This window comes from Otolemur garnettii, unplaced genomic scaffold (genome assembly GCF_000181295.1).
Source record: "Otolemur garnettii isolate 467f Iridium unplaced genomic scaffold, OtoGar3 scaffold00276, whole genome shotgun sequence".
Taxonomy (NCBI): Eukaryota; Metazoa; Chordata; class Mammalia; order Primates; family Galagidae; genus Otolemur; species Otolemur garnettii.
The window spans coordinates 423,279-438,997 of record NW_003852671.1 but is presented as its reverse complement, the minus strand read 5'-3'; the positions used below and the strand labels follow the sequence as shown (position 1 = coordinate 438,997).

Genomic DNA, 15,719 nt, shown 5'->3' with positions numbered 1-15,719 from the left:
GGTCCCAGCTACTTGGGAGGCGGAGGCAGGAGACTCGCTTGAGCCCAGGAGTTGGAGGTTGCTGTGAGCTGTAATGCCACTGCACTCTACCCAGGGGGACAGCTTGAGGCTCTGTCTCAAAAAAAAAAAAAAAGTCCAAGAGTTTGAGGTTGCTATGAGCTGTGATGCTACAGTACTCTCCTGAAGGTAACATAGTGAGACTCGGGCGGCAAAAAAAAAAAAAAAAAAAGTCCAAGAGTTTGAGGTTGCTGTGAGCTGTGATGCCACAGTACTCTCCTGAAGGTAACATAGTGAGACTCTGTCTCAAAAAAAAAAAAGGTAAAAAGAATTTAGAAGCTTATCAGTTTTCTCTACAACTCCATGTACTTTTTTGTATTTGTAGAGCTGGAACTCTAGGGGCAACTACATATCCCTTAAAAGTTTATAATCAGGAGTATCTAAAACTAAAAAGTGAGTGTGGAGCCCAACCAGTGAATTTTTTTTTTTTTCCTGCAGTTTTTGGCCGGGGCTAGGTTTGAACCTGCCACCTCTGGTATACGGGGCTGGCGCCATACTCCTTTGAGCCACAGGGGCCACCCACAAACCAGCAAATTTTTTAGTAAATTTTTTTTTTTTTCTGCAGTTTTTGGCCAGGGGCTGGTTTTGAACCCACCACCTCCGGCATAAGGGCCAGTGCCCTACTCCTTTGAGCCACAGGTGCTGCCCTAAATTGCTTTTTTTTTTTTTTGAGACAGTCTTACTTTGTTGCCCTTGGCAGAATGCTATAGTGTCATAGCTCACAGCAACCTCAAACTCTTAGGCTCTAGGGATTCTCTTGTCTCAGTCTCCGGAGTAGCTGGGACTATAGGTACCCACCACAATGCCCAGCTATTTTTAGAGACAAGGTCTTGCTCTGGCTCAGACTGGTTTTGAATCTGTGAGTTCAGGTAATCCATCTACCTCAGACTCCTAGAGTGCTAGGATTACAGGCATGAGCTAGTTAATTTTAGTCTGAGATTTCTCTGAAGATGGGAACTGACAGCACAAAGCTTGGGATTTTCACTATTTTAAGTTATTTTCTTATCTCAATCCCCATTTTCCTCCCTCACTTAATGATAGTTTTTTTTTTGTAGAGACAAAGTCTCACTTTATCGCCCTGGGTAGTGTCACACAGCTCATAGCAACCTCCAGCTCCTGGGCTTTAAGCGATTCTCTTGTCTCAGCCTCCTGAGTAGCTGGGACTACAGGCACCCGCCACAATGCCCAGTTATTTTTTTGTTGCAAAAAAAGCATAATAACGTACACCATTTCAGGGTACATGTGATGATTTAATACGGTCACATATAGTTTGTAAAGACCAATGTACATGGGATATCCATCACCTTAAATATTTGTCTTTCCTTTATGCTAGAAGCATTCCAGTTCTTCTGTTCTAGCTATTTGGAAATACAGAATGTCTATAAAGTTACTGCACACGAACTTTATGGACACTCTGTATACAACAGATTTTTATAAAGTATTGCTATCCTATTATCTAACACTGGGACTTACTACTTCTCTCAAACTGTGTATTTGTACCCATTAGTCAACTTCTCTTCATCTCCCACTCCAATCTCAACTTTTTTTCTTTTCTATTTTTTTTTGAGACATAGTCTCACTATGTTACCCTCAGTAGAGTGCTGTAGAGTCACAGCTTGCAGCAACACACAACTCTTGGGCTTAAGCGATTCTCTTGCCTCAGCTTTCCACATAGCTGGGACTATAGGCAGCCGCTACAATGCCCAGCTATTTTTTGTTGTTGTTGTTGTAGTTGTCATTGTTGTTTAGTCACCCTTGGTAGAGTGCTGTGGCTCACAGCTCACAGCAACCTCAAACTCTTGGACTTAACGCGATTCTCTTACCTCAGCCTCCCAAGTAGCTGGGAATATAGGTGCCTGTCAGAATGCGCAGCTATTTTTTCTTGTTGCAGTTGTTGTTGTTTAGCAGGCCTGGGCTGGGCTCGAACTGGCCAACCTGGGTGTATGTGGCCAGAGCCCTACCAACTGAGCTACGGCACCTTCTCTACTATCTTTCTGATACAGCTAGGAGGATAAGCAGATAAAACACGAAGAGCCTGATTCACATCCTTCTTTCCCTTTCTATCCTTCCTTTACAAAGATGGTCATACTGCTTTAAAAACCATACATATACAAATAAATTTATAATAATTAGCAACAGGGTTTGCTGATACATAAACTTGGCTCATAACTTTATACCATCAATGTCTTAGATGACTTACCATCATCTAAATTAAGAGCCAACAGGCGTAAGGCTCCACGACTTATGCCTGCAATCCTAGCACTCCTAGATGCTAAGGTGGGAGGATCATTTGAGTCAGAAGTTCTAGACCAGCCTGAGCAATAGCCCTGCACCTCTGTACTAAAAATTGAAAAATCACCCAGATGTGGTGGCAGGCATGTAGTTCTAGCTATTTGGTAGGCTGAGGCAGGACAGTTTCAGCTCAGGAGTGTGACTGCAGTGAGCTATGATCAGCACAGTGAACTCTCTACACTGGGCAACAGAACCGGACCATGTCTCAAAACTAACAAAAAAAGCCAACATAAACTTTTTTTTTTGAGACAGTTTTACTGTCCCTTGGTAAAGTGCTGTGGCATCATAGCTCCCAACAACCTCAAACTCTTGGGCTTAAGTGACTGATTCTCTTGCTTCTGCCTCCCAAGGAGCTAGGACTACAGATGCCAACAACACCTGGCTAGTTTTTTCTTTTTTTTGGCAGTTTTTGGCCGAGGCCAGGTTTGAACCCACCACCTCTGGTATATGGGGCTGGTACCCTACTCCTTTGAGCCACAGGCACCACCAAACCTGGCTAGTTTTTAAATATTTTTTAATTGAGACAGAATCTCCCTCCTGACTCAGGTGATTATCCTGCCTAGGTATCTCAGAGTGCTAGGATTACATGTGTGAACCACCATGCCCAGCCAAATATAAACTTTTTGAGAAAAAAGAATGAGAGGTTTAAATTAAAAAAAAAAAAAAAAAGAATGGAAGGCTGGGAGTAACGTAACTGTCACAGATTTGAGGATTGTCATTTGATATTAAGATTGCTAATCTGTCTTCAGGTCAGTTTTTCCTATATAGACCAGTTTCATGCTTTGCATTAATTAACCTAGGATGTAAGGAAGTAGAGCTATACAATAATTTTAGTTTTCATGAATGGTATAGGGAGAATGAAATAATTTAATGACTTATGAATCACTGGGGACTATCCAAAAAGAAATCCCTTTTTGCATCAAAGCTGTATTGTTTCAGGGTTTAATGGTAGAAGAAACAGCTTCTGATTATTACCAGCACATTAGTTCTTATCGATCATTGAAACATTAGAGCTTCAAAAAGTTTTTCTAACATGGATGATGTTCAGATATAATTATATGATGGTGAGAGAATCATTTGGTAAAAATTAGCCAATAAATTAAAAAAATAAAATTTGTGGGCCAGGCATAGTGGCTCACGCCTGTAATCCCAAGTACTTAGGAGGCTGAGCCAGGCGGATTGCTTGAGCTCACACGTTTGAGACCAGCTTGAGCCAGAGCAAGACCCTTTCTTTAAAAAAAAAAAAAAAAAGCCAGGCGTTGTGGTGGTGCCTGTAGTCCCAGCTAGTTGGGAGGCTGAGGCAAGAGGATCAACTGAACCCAAGAATTTGAGGTGGCCGTGAACTAAGACGCCATCACACTCTACCAAGGGTAACCAAGTGAGATTCTATCTCAAAAAAAATTATAAAAACAATAAATAAAATCTGTGTTCAGCATTAACCTACCAGTAGCACAGAATTCTTATTTTTGCTTTTCATAAAATGCAAGAGAGTTCCTTTTATTTTCAATTATCTAATGCATTCAGCCTCAAAAGATAAAACATACACATGCGCCTTTAATATGAATGGCAGGGAAATGACCAATTTTAATAGCTTAGTTTTAGTAGAGGATCGATCTGAAAGATAAGTTACAATGAATATTGAAGTGAGAATTGATATTTTTTCTCAAAACATCTCTCAGGTTTTAAAGTAAGTCTTTATTAGTTGTTATCTTCCCTCGATGACAGGGTTTGGAGGCCCGACTTAAAACTAGACAGCTCAAGTTACACCACAGAATACAACGAAATGTTTGTTCAATTAATAAATTAGTACCATAAAAATAAGTTTTAACTGTGGACGTCCTTAAAAGACTGGAGACTGCCACAACTGTTTCTCTGAACACACGCCCCGGATACTCTTAACAAGAAGGAAAACTAAGACTTTAAGCATCACATCGGTTTTTTTCTTTTTTGGGGGGGGTGGTATTTCTAAGGTCTGTAGGTTTTCAACGCTAGGTCTGTTACCCACGGCAGGGCCTCCTAGAACATAAGGCGGTTGCGCGTGAGCAGTATTTCTTTTTTTAACTCCAGCAAAAGCTCCGCAAACGATAAACGCGAAGAGCCTGATTCACATCTTCCCTTGCCCTTCCATCCTTCCTCCACGAAGATGGTTATAATGCTGGCAGGACTTGGGAACAGAACACTGTGGGTCAGAAGGGGCAAAACGAGTGCGTGGGTGCGTGTGAACACCGCAGGAGCGGGCAGCAAGACGTGATCACAGAGTGGGAGGGAAGGACGCTGCCTCTTCTAGGGCGGGAAGAGACTGAGAGAGGTGGCTGTTATACATGACCCCGGCTGGCACGCGGGGAAGATGGTGGTGGCCGCAGGGCAGGGCGATTGCCGGGGATTCCCTGTTACGGGGCGGCGCTCGGGGCTGCCTGCGATGAAAGATTCGGGAGCAATGAAAGGGGCGCGCATTGAACCCGGGAATTCCTGACCGAAATAGAAAAAAAGGCGCCGAGAAACAGGGTTATTATGGGATGGCCGAGGGGGCCTCCCTAGGAAAAATTATGGGATCTTCCTCACCCGCCAATTGCTGTACAGTCTCTTCACACGCCGATAATAAGCGTCTTTGTCCAGAGTCACAGCCATAGCCCGAGAGGCCGCTTCTCCTCGGGTTCCGAGAATCACGCGAGGTCCCGGCTCCGCCACCCGCTCTCGGCCCCGGAATCCCGCACTCTCTCAGTGACCCGGAAGTATCGACCTCAAAGATGCCCTTTCCGCTTCCGGGTCCCGACAACGTTGGGGACTTTTTAAAAAATCCTTTCTGGCAGGGGTTGGGGGAGGAGAGAAAAAGAGTGGGAAAATCAACAAAATGTGAAAAGCAGAAAGAGTCGATTTTCGCGGGGTTTTCTTGTCAACTTCGCCACAGCCTCACGCGACTCGACGTCATCACGTGACGCTCCACCTTCGCCCTTAACTCTCAGCCGAGCCGCGGTTTCTAGGACTGTAGCAGCAAGCGAAGCATAGAGTGCGGGGCTGAAGTGCCCGCCCAGCCTCACACGAACTGCAACGCGCGGTGTACAGGCCCCACCCTATCGGCAAATTAAGGGGGAGCGCAAAGAGCAGGCTCTGGCGCGGGATAGGAGTGGAAAAACTACAGCATAAATGGGAAATGGGTATGCGCCCCTCCTAGAAATGGTCGGCAAGCAAAGGCTTCTACTGCTTCAGGGCTGGAAGGATCCTCGGTGACTGAGGACGGAGCTCCAGTCAGAGAAATGGAGCCCATTCTTGCAATAAACTCCGACCCAAGTTATGGGGAAGCACTTAGCCGTAGAAATTAAGACAAGATGTCTGAGAGGTGGGATGGTAGGAAAATCGGAGAAATCAATCGCTTGAGAGGCTCCATAAACCTTTAGTTTTGGGGAAAGATCTAGCCATAGCAAGGAGAATAAGATGCCCAGGCTTCATTCGAGCGGTGACGTGGTAGGAGAGTGGGAGAAACAATGACTTGGGGGTGCTCCAAAAACCTTTGGTTCTTTCCCACAGCCCCCTTCCCCTAGGTACAAGTGGTTACAACACCGTTTTGGTTGGCCAGTCCCCTTGTTCTTCATGAAAAGTGACACTATTTTATGGCTTCCCCCAAAGCATCCATTGTTTGTTTTCTTGAAACAAAATGTACATGGTTCTTATCAAGGAACTTGGGAGTTTGAAACTGTAACTGTTTGCCTACTCTTAAACCATTCCTTTGCTATTAGCAAACTGGACAGTCTACATTTATATATACCCTCTAGAGAGGTACAGATGACTTATTTACTGTATCCAAGGTAACTCAGTATAACAGTATGGAACTTTAGGAAAAAGGTGTTGAAATTACCCACCATGACCATCACCTCTTAAAATAATACTTATATTGGGTTTCAGCAAATACAGAGCAAGGGAAAAATGGAAAAGGATTAACTTAAATTTATTAATGCCAAGGGGAAGGAAGGTAACAGTTCCTGACCCTCCAGCTGTATCCACAGTTCGGCCAGGAACAGGCTCTGCCAGAGGCTAGGGCCAGCGCTACATAGTCTGTGGTTAATGGAGGTGCCTAGAGAGGGGAGAGCCCACCAGCTGCTCTAGTCTCCTTTCCTTCCCCAGAAATGAGGAAGTAGTCACGTATTATATTTTAGGAGTTCCCCTGCCCACCTAATCCTCTCAAAATTGGGAGCAATCAGGCATAAGTTTTCTTTTTTTTTTTTTCTTTCCACCTCCTTGTGTCCTGGGTTTCCCCACATCTCCCCTGCCCCTCCCACGTTTCCATAGTCCAAGGGCCAGAGTAAATGAAAATACAGCAGCCACCCAAGCAATATGGGACCATGCTGGGGCTTCAGTCATCAGCATCTTCACTGGAGTCTGAGTTGGCTGGCATCATAGGATCATCAATAAGTGAGAAGTCCCTTTCTGAGCTATCATAGCCCTGAGATAAATCATCATCATCTTCATCCTCATCGTCATCCTCCTCCTCAGGCTGCAGTGGTGGCAACCGCAAGGCAGTACCAGAAGTGGCAGTCGCTGGTGAAGAGGGGTAGCCAGTGGCTCTCAAGCCTTGATGGTGATGGTGGTGATGGTGGGGATGAGGGTGGTGGTGGTGGTGGTGATGATGAAGCATGGTGCTGGAGTCTACATGAGGGGATGATGCTGCACCACCCATCACAAATGGCATAAAAGGCAAAGATGCAGAAGTGGCACTACTGTGACCCAAAGATGACACAGACTGCAGGCCACTACTGCTGTGTTGGAAGGTGTTGTGCAGAGACAAGGGCCCAGTGCCTCCACCCTGCATCAGGGCCATCATCTTAGAAAGGTCTGGTTGCATCCTGCGGGCCCGTTTCTTACTGCTCTCTGGTGCAATAGGCCCTGGCAAAACTCGGTTGAACACAGTTTCAGTGTGATGACCCTGGAAGGAGGGAACATAGATAGTAAGCAGAAAGAAGGGGAGGGAGGGGACCAAAAGCCAACAGAGTCTTAGCTTACATAAATGCTTTTTCACTGAAGCTATTTCAGAAGATGCAAACCAATTATAGTCAGACTAGGCTTGATTGATGGTAATGAGAAAGACAAAATGCTAGACTTAGCTGGTTGAAGCATTCTGATACTGAAACTAAGGTGAAGGATTTGATATAAACTGATTTTTATTTCCAGAAATAGACTATGTTGTACCTTTATTTCAGCCAACTGGTTCACAAATGCTTACCTTTGTTAATAAAGGGTCTGAGTAAGACAGTGGATGAATCAGTAAATATATAGGAAAAATTCACTTAAATGTCTACTGATGGCAGATTGTTCACATCATCTTACCATATGAAGTGCACCACATACTGACATTTATAATAATCTATATTATCACATCTGAGTGGAATAAATTTAAGACAAATAAAGTAAAGACTTTCTGGATGTCTATAACACCAAAAAGAACTATGGCTAATTCCTCACCAAATTTAATAGTTTTTGTTCTACATTGAAAAAAAAAATATCTGCTGAATTTAAATGGCTTCTTCTAGATGTTCTGACAAGTTCTGATTAAGTTTATTAAAGTTACAAGTTATTACTTTCAGTGCCTCTGGCTTTGCTGTTGGCCTAAACACAATATTGGGTAGCTGGCATTAAACTCATATAATTAGTTCTTTTGCCTTTGGACTCTATAGTTCAAAATAGGTATAGGTATAGTGTGGATAGCTGCTCTATAATGTCAAATTCAAGCAGTAATGGCATCCACGCTTCCCAAATTAACCATTCTGCTTATTACACTCTTGGTCCTATGGAGGCTAAGAAAGAAAACAAAAACATTTTTTACTGGTAATACTTCCAACAATGTAAAATAATAAATCTCATAAACCTAATTTTATGTGGTAGGAACTTGTTAAATGCAACAGCTACATATTGTTCACTTTAAAATTAATTTTGTTAAAAGATATACTATGTGCTTATATAAACATACACACATCCACACATGTACACAAATGTATGCACATTGGGTGTATGTTGTATATATATAAATATGTGTTTAATATATAAACACACATATAAAAAAATATATATATATAAAAATGTATCTGGCCTTCCATATCCATAAGTTCCACATCTATGGATTTAATCATCCAGAGATTGAAAATATCAAAAATGGCTAAGTGCCCATAGCACAGTGGTTATGGCACCAGCCACATACACCAAGAATGGCGGGTTCAAACCCAGCCTGGGCCAGCTAATGACAACAACAAAAAATAGCTGAGCACTGTGGTAGGCACTTGTAGTCCCAGCTACTTGGGAGGCTGAGGCAAGAGAATCACTTAAGCCCAAGAGTTTGAGGTTGTTGTGAGCTGTGATACCACAGCACTCTACCCGGTGCGACATAGTGAGACTCTGTTTCAAAAAACAGCTCAGTGCGTAGCACAATGGTTTCAAACCTGGCCTGGGCCAGATAAACAACAATGACAACTATAATAAAAAACAGCCATGGCTCAGTGCCTGTAGCATAATGGTTATAGTGCCAGCCACATATACCAAAGGTGGCAGGTTCGAACCTAGCCCAGGCCAGCTAAACAACTGCAAAAAAAATAGCTGGATGTTGTGGCAGGTGCCTGTAGTTCCAACTACTTGGGAGGCTGAGGCAAGAAAATCGCTTAAGCCCAAGAGTTTAAGGTTGTTGAATGCTGTGATGCCACAAATCTCTACCAAGGATGACATAGTGAGATTCTGTCTCAAAGAAAAGAAAAAAAAAGAAAGTATCAAAAAACGAACTAAAAAATGACAATACAGGCTTGGTGCCTGTGGCTCAAGTGGCTAAGGCGCCAGTCACATACATCTAAGGTGGCAGGTTCAAATCCAGCCCGGGCCCGCCAAACAAAAATGATGGCTGCAACCAAAAAAATATAGCCAGGCATTGTGGTGGGTGACTGTGGTCCCAGCTACTTGGGAGGCTGAGACAGGAGACTGGCTTGAGCCCAGGAGTTGGAGGTTGCTGTGAGCTGTGATGCCATGGCACTCTACCCAGGGGAACAGCTTGAGGCTCTATCTCAAAAAAAAGACAATACAAAAATAACAGAAATGTGAAAACACTACAGCATGACTACTATTTACATAGCATTTACATTATATTAGGTATTATGAATAGTATCATTAGGTAATTAGAGATGATTAAAGTATATGGGAGTACGTGTATAGATTATATGCAAATACTATACCATTTTATTTCAGGGAATTGACCATCCATGGATTTTGGTATCTGTGGAATCAATATCCTGCATATACTGAAGATGACTATATATGTATAAAGATTTATATAAAAGATCAATGGGGAATGATTAGATAAGGCTAGTTTACAAAAGTGGTAATCTATTTTAAATGACTAAACCAAACCATGAACTATATACGCTTTAAAAATAACTATTGCAAGCATAGCCAAGAGAAACATTTGCAATTATATTTGGGTGGAAATAAGAAATAATGGATTTAATCCATTCAATGGTCTATAACCACGATAAAAGCACAATTACATTTGAAAATGTAGACTAACATAATGACTACATTTGTTACAATGGATTATAAAACACGGTTTCTTATGCTCTTTCCATTATTGACGTAATTAGTGATTTTTAAACTTTCATCTATAGGAAAACTCCCAGGACTGTTTTCTTCCATAAACCCCCACAACCAATTCTAAAATATATAGAATTGTAAAAGTTAAGAAATGACTTTAGGGCTTGGCATCTGTAGTTCAAGCAGCTAGGGCTCCAGCCATATACACCAGAGGTGGCAGGTTCGAATCCAGCCCCGGCCTACCAAACAGCAGTGAGAACTGCACCAAAAAATAGTTGGGCATTGTGGTGGGCACCTGTAGTCCCAGCTACTTGGGATACTGAATCGCTTAAGCCCGAGACTTTGAGGTGGCTGTGAGCTGTGATGCCACAGCACTCTACCCAGGGTGACAGCTTGACACTCCGTCTCCAACTCTCACTATTCAGGATGTGAAAATTAAAGAGATTAAACGATTGCCAAAAATTTCTTAGTTATTCAACAGGACAGGATAAGCCAAAAATGTTCTAACACATCTTACTAATTCTTTTATTTTCATTAGCTTTAAGAACTAAAGTTAGTTTGTAGAATTTTATGTACTTCTAGAAAGGAAAATACCATAGGACTATAAAAATACCATTAAAAATACTCCGGAGGTGATTCAGAATACATTTGGTACTTAAAAAAAATAACCTGTTGTGGCGCCTGTGGTTCAAAGGAGTAGGGCATCAGCCCCATATGCCGGAGGTGGCAGGTTCAAACCTAGCCCTGGCCAAAAACTGCAAAAAAATAAAAGTAATAAAAATAACCTGCCCATGCCTATGATCCCCAGCACTTTGGGAGGCCAAGGCATGGAGGATAGGTGGAGGCCCAGAGTTTAAGACCACCCTGGGCAATATAGCAAGACCCTGTCTCTTAAAAAAAAATTACAAAAATTAGCTAGGCACGGTGGCTCATGCCTCTAGTCCTAGCTACTTGGGAGCCTAAACCAGGAGAGCTTGAGCCCTGGAGTTTGAGGTTACAGTGAACTGTGATCACAATACTACTTTAGCCTGAGTGACAGAGTGAGCCATGTCCTTAAAAAAATTAAAAATAGAACAAAAACACCTCTGGTTTCCTTATTATGAATTTAGATAATTTTTCTCAGAAAAATACATTGGAGAAAAGATAAATAACATTAGTCACAATCACCATTGAGAGCTTCTTAATAATTGTATCTAGTGTGTGAACATAGTAGTAATGCTTCAGTCTCACCTTTTTCCCATTCCTAGAATTAGCTGTCTGTACTGGTTCCATTCCCAAACAGTTAAATTCTGCCTTATTATTTTTTTTACATCTCTGCCACTTCTGTTTTCTACGATCCTCCATATACTGCAATAGAAAAGTATCAGTTATCTGAGAGAAATAGAAATCTTTTCTGGAGTAATTATTAAGGTTTCCTTTGACAAATAAATGCCTACTGCATAAAGGATTAGTCTAGTGGAAAACTGTCATTAAGTAGATTTCTCAAAAAAATATTAGGTGGTTTATATAATAGTTTAATAGTAAATATTAGCCTAGCATTTAGTTTATGAAATACTTTAACAGTATTTAAACATCGTTTTATTTTGATCCTTGCAACAATGGTGAGGTAGGCATGCTTTCTCCTTTTTACACAGCTTAAATACCAAGGGGGGAATAACTTTAAATCTTTCTCAATAGGACTGCCACTCACCGCTAGAAATCGGGGGTCGACAGCAAATTCTGGATGACCCTGTAACCACATCTCCAGTTCAGCCCGGCGAGGGGCATCCTCACCCACCAGCAAAGTACCATCCACCTTATTGATGACAGGGATCCGGGTCTCCAGGTCCACATCAAGGTGATTAGGCTCTTCCATGCACTCCACCTCCAGCTGCAAACCCAGAATCCACCCCCATGAGCACATACTCTTCTTTGGGCAGGGAGGGAGGGGGAGCAGAGCCAATGGTAGTTACCAGATTATTCTAATATCTTTCTTCCCTCAATCCCAACTGCCTTCATCAATTACTGGGAATAAAAACACTGTATCTAATCATCACATTAAAGACCTTTTTCTTGCCACTCACCTCTACTAGCTTTTTCCTGTTCCCTTTCTTCTTATGAAATAGTGGATGTCCATCTCCCATTACTCCATTAGCCATCAACTTGTGCTTCTGGAATGTTAACTTCAATCCTTCCTCCTAAGAAGACAATCCACCCACCCAAAACATCACATGGCATGTGCTTTTACAAGATAAAGCTTTGGGGGACTTGGGCTACAGAACACTGGCTCAATGACAGTGAGAAGGCCATCTGAGTAAAGAGTAGAAATTAGAAATATAATGAAACATACACATTTTTGTCCTAGAAAGATATTTTTTTTAAAGACAGACTCTCATTCTGTTGCCCTGGATAGAGTACCGTAGTGTCATAACTCACATCAACCTCCAACTTCTGGGCTCAAGTGATCATCTCGCTTCAGCCTCCCCAGTAGTTGGAACTACAGGCGCCCTCCACAACACCCCGCCCCAAAGATTTCATTTCTTGACCTAGGACCTGCCCCTCAGGTAAATTTGTGAGAAATAGACTTTATCTCAGTAACACCCAAAGTAGGGTAAAACACCCTCCTTGGTGTCTCAGTATTAGCATGGCAACTCATCACAGGGGCAAAATACTGCTATCCTTGTCACATACTAGTTTAAGAAACTTCTTTTTTGAGCACTTAATGACTAGCTAATATGGTTTAGTAAGGAAGGAGATCAGAAAAAATAAAAATTTGTCTATAAAACAAAAAATAACACTGGTTTAATTTCAGTAGAAATGATTCCTCTTTATTTTTAATAAGGCCCTCAATACTTAGGTGTCCTTTTTAACAGCTTTCCCATAATTTGATTTCATTTTCTAAAAAATCAGGCTTAGGTCTAGCCTTGAGCCACCCCAAAACCTGTGTCAATTAAATTTCCTTCAAAAATATGGTTTCTTTTATTCTAGTCCTCAGGAGATTCCTTGCCTTATTTCAGTGATTTTTCCTAAATGGATGTTTGTGAATGCTAATTTTTTCCTCATTTTCAAAATTAGTTAATCAAATGACTTTAAGTATCATATTAGTAAAACTAGTGAGGACAGTAGCCCCATAGCCTCATTCCTTATTTCCCAGCATGTAAATGCTGAACTTACATCTTTGATCTGAACCGTAAACTCTTTCTCATCCATGCCTCGGCGAAGTTTGGTAAACTGGGCTGCTGCTGTGCTGACTGCAGATGCTTCCTCCTCTGCCATGGAAGCTGCACTGCTACTTCGTGGTGTAGGAACTGGAGAGTCACCATATTCTCCAGGAGTCAAGGAAGGACTGTCTAAGAAGTGGTTGCCTGGCCCCAAAATCCCTCCCGTTATCATTTCCTGGTTCCTGCGGCTAGAAGGCCACTTCCCTGAGAGTACAGCCTGGCAGACGAGGTCAATACGGTTTATCAGGACACGATCCTGAGGGGGGACAAGAGAAATCAATATGATTAAGGGAGTAAGCACTACCTGATCCTGTGACATGAAATAGTGCCACATGACAGGTGGATAAAAATCATAAGGCAGAAAGGAGGAAAGTAATACTATTAGATTCCCAAGTCAACTAGGAAGTTTCATTAAAAAACATGTAGCAACAAACCCAATTTTAATTTTTTTTATTTGAGACACAGTTTCACTGTGTCACCCTCAGTAGAGTACTGTGGCATCACAGCTCACAGCAAACTCAAACTCTTGGGCTTAAGCAATTCTCTTGCCTCAGCTTCCCAAGTAGCTGGGACTATACAGGCCCACCACAACACCCAGCTATTTTTTGGTTGCAGTTGTCAGGCTGGGCTCGAACATGCTACGCTCCATGTATGTGGCTGGTGGCCCTACTCACTGAGCCAACAAACCCAATTAAAAAAAAAAAAACAGAACCATCTGTTTCTTGTTCCCTATAAACCAGCAGTTCTCAACCTGTGGGTCGCAACCCCTTTTTAATAATGAAAATACCTTGCAGCATTAGGAAGGTTGAGAACCACTGCCATATTCAATGTTACATGGTATTTGTGAACTCTACAAGTCCAGGAAGGAGGCAACATGTTACCTTGGGCCACTCAGAGGCTCTTTGTCTTTCCTGCAGCAGCAGCAGCTCAGGAGTCATTTGTTCCCCATCTTCATTTGGGAATCCATCTTGGGACATAGTGAGGGACAGAAGACTCTCTTCATCATAGAGCTTTGAGCGGGACTGGTCAGTAGCTAGAGATCCCACATTAAGTGTGAGAAAAGATGGGAGAATAGTGTTATATGATAATGTTATTACATGGGCTTTGAAAAGTCCCAAAGAATAACAGGTCGCTTTTGATAGTTTATCAAGTCAATATGTGAATCTCTCTCAAGAGGATACACTGAGAAAAAGGAAAAGAGCAGAAAGGGGAGTAAGGGGGAAGAAGGCCAACAGCCTATCACATGCACTCACTTAGCTTTTCTTCTTTCTCGTCCTCACTCTCATCAGTGCTGGAGCTGGAACTGGATGAGGATGAGGAAGAAGAGGATGATGGCGACAGCTTGCTCAAATCCAGCTCAGAGTCTGAATCATCCTCATCCTCCAGTTTGACTGGTGGAACATTCCGTGAAACCAAAGGGGTAGTTTCAGAGGGGGCTACTCGCATGTCATAGTCTTGTGGGGTTGGTCGGCTCCTGGCCACCATTTCATGCTCTAGCTTTAAAGTCAGACTCTCCAGATTGGGGACTTGGGCAAGTGTCTCCTCAGGTAACTTTTCAACAGGAGCATCTGGGCGAATGGGCAATGGTGAGGCAGTGCGTGAGGAATACTGCTGGTGTAGCAGTGGAGTAGAGCAGCGTGACAGAGATGGAGCTGGTGCTCCAGCCTGATGGTTCTGCATATAATTCATACGGGCAGCCAGAAAAGAGAAGTCTGGGTCCTGCATGATGTTGCAGTCTGTTTGGCTCACCCCATGACGGGCTGCCCCTCGTAGAAGCTCCCCATCATGCCGAATAGGCTCCCACCATTTGGGCAACTCAGGACCTGGAGGCTGACACAATGCCAGCCTATCTTCCAAAAGAGGGTGGCATAAAACTTGTTCCCGTAAGCGCCGAAGCAACTCAATACGGTACAGAGTCCGTGAAGCCCTCTCCTCAGTGATGGGCTCAATGAACAGATTAGGGTCTGGAGGTTCTACAAGAGATAGGAGTGGAAGAAATGAACCAAGAGTTGGTTTTGTCACCATCCATTCCCGCCTACCCTAGACTCTCCAAAGTCTTGCTTACCATCTCCAGCTGCTGGGGGAAGGCGGCACACTTGGCGGCACATGGCGACGAAGCCATGAAAATACTTAGTAAGGCTTTCATCTGTTTTTTTGTCCAGTCGAGCAAAAGTGCGGAAGCGATCCCAATGAAACTGCATGGTGTCGGGGTCATATTCCACACCAAAAGTAGACACAACTCGATAGAAATCAGTTTGTTCACGCCTTGTCCATCTACAAAAGGAAGAAGAGTAAGATAAATCAGAAGAACACAGGAAAACTGGTTACTTCTTAATGTGGTTTAAAACTCCTGAAAACGTAAGAATTGAAAGTAGAAGCAAAAATAAAAGCTAAGAAACAGGCTCGGCGCCTGTGGTTCAAGTGGCTAAGGCGCCAGCCACATACACCTAAGGTGGCAGGTTTGAATCCCCAGCCTGGGCCCGCCAAACAGCAATGATGGCTGCAACCAAAAAATGGGCAGGTGTTGTGGCGGGCGCCTGTAGTCCCAGCTACTTGGGAGGCTGAGGCAGGAGACTTGCTTGAGCCCAGGAGTTGGAGGTTGCTGTGAGCGTG

General features: G+C 42.9%; 2 protein-coding genes and 1 non-coding gene across 7 annotated transcripts in view; all 3 read right to left on the bottom strand.

Annotated features, from left to right (window-relative positions):
* Nucleotides 1-5,075, bottom strand: part of SUPT16H (SPT16 homolog, facilitates chromatin remodeling subunit) — a 50,948-nt gene extending 45,873 nt beyond the window's left edge. The window contains exon 1 of the mRNA XM_012813534.2: nt 4,912-5,075. Within this exon, the coding sequence (XP_012668988.1) occupies nt 4,912-4,977 (66 nt within the window). The 5' untranslated portion in view covers nt 4,978-5,075. The remainder of the gene's footprint in view (nt 1-4,911) is intronic.
* Nucleotides 5,076-6,273: 1,198 nt separating this feature from the next.
* The window catches only part of CHD8 (chromodomain helicase DNA binding protein 8), a 63,114-nt gene continuing 53,668 nt past the window's right edge, over nt 6,274-15,719 (bottom strand). For 4 of the 5 annotated variants that reach the window (XM_023508794.1, XM_003803039.3, XM_023508795.1 and 1 more), the window contains exons 31-38: nt 15,172-15,380; nt 14,360-15,079; nt 13,988-14,139; nt 13,060-13,362; nt 11,970-12,083; nt 11,597-11,776; nt 11,137-11,253; nt 6,692-7,267 (exon numbers count right to left, since the gene is read on the bottom strand). In XM_023508794.1, the coding sequence (XP_023364562.1) occupies nt 6,698-7,267; nt 11,137-11,253; nt 11,597-11,776; nt 11,970-12,083; nt 13,060-13,362; nt 13,988-14,139; nt 14,360-15,079; nt 15,172-15,380 (2,365 nt within the window). In that variant the 3' untranslated portion in view covers nt 6,692-6,697. Of the gene's footprint in view, nt 7,268-11,136; nt 11,254-11,596; nt 11,777-11,969; nt 12,084-13,059; nt 13,363-13,987; nt 14,140-14,359; nt 15,080-15,171; nt 15,381-15,719 lie in introns of all 5 variants that reach the window. The other variant, XM_023508793.1, reaches the window with a different exon arrangement.
* LOC111722550 lies at nt 12,441-12,549 on the bottom strand. The gene has a single exon (XR_002771325.1). It is a non-coding gene; the product is annotated as a small nucleolar RNA U6-53/MBII-28 (small nucleolar RNA).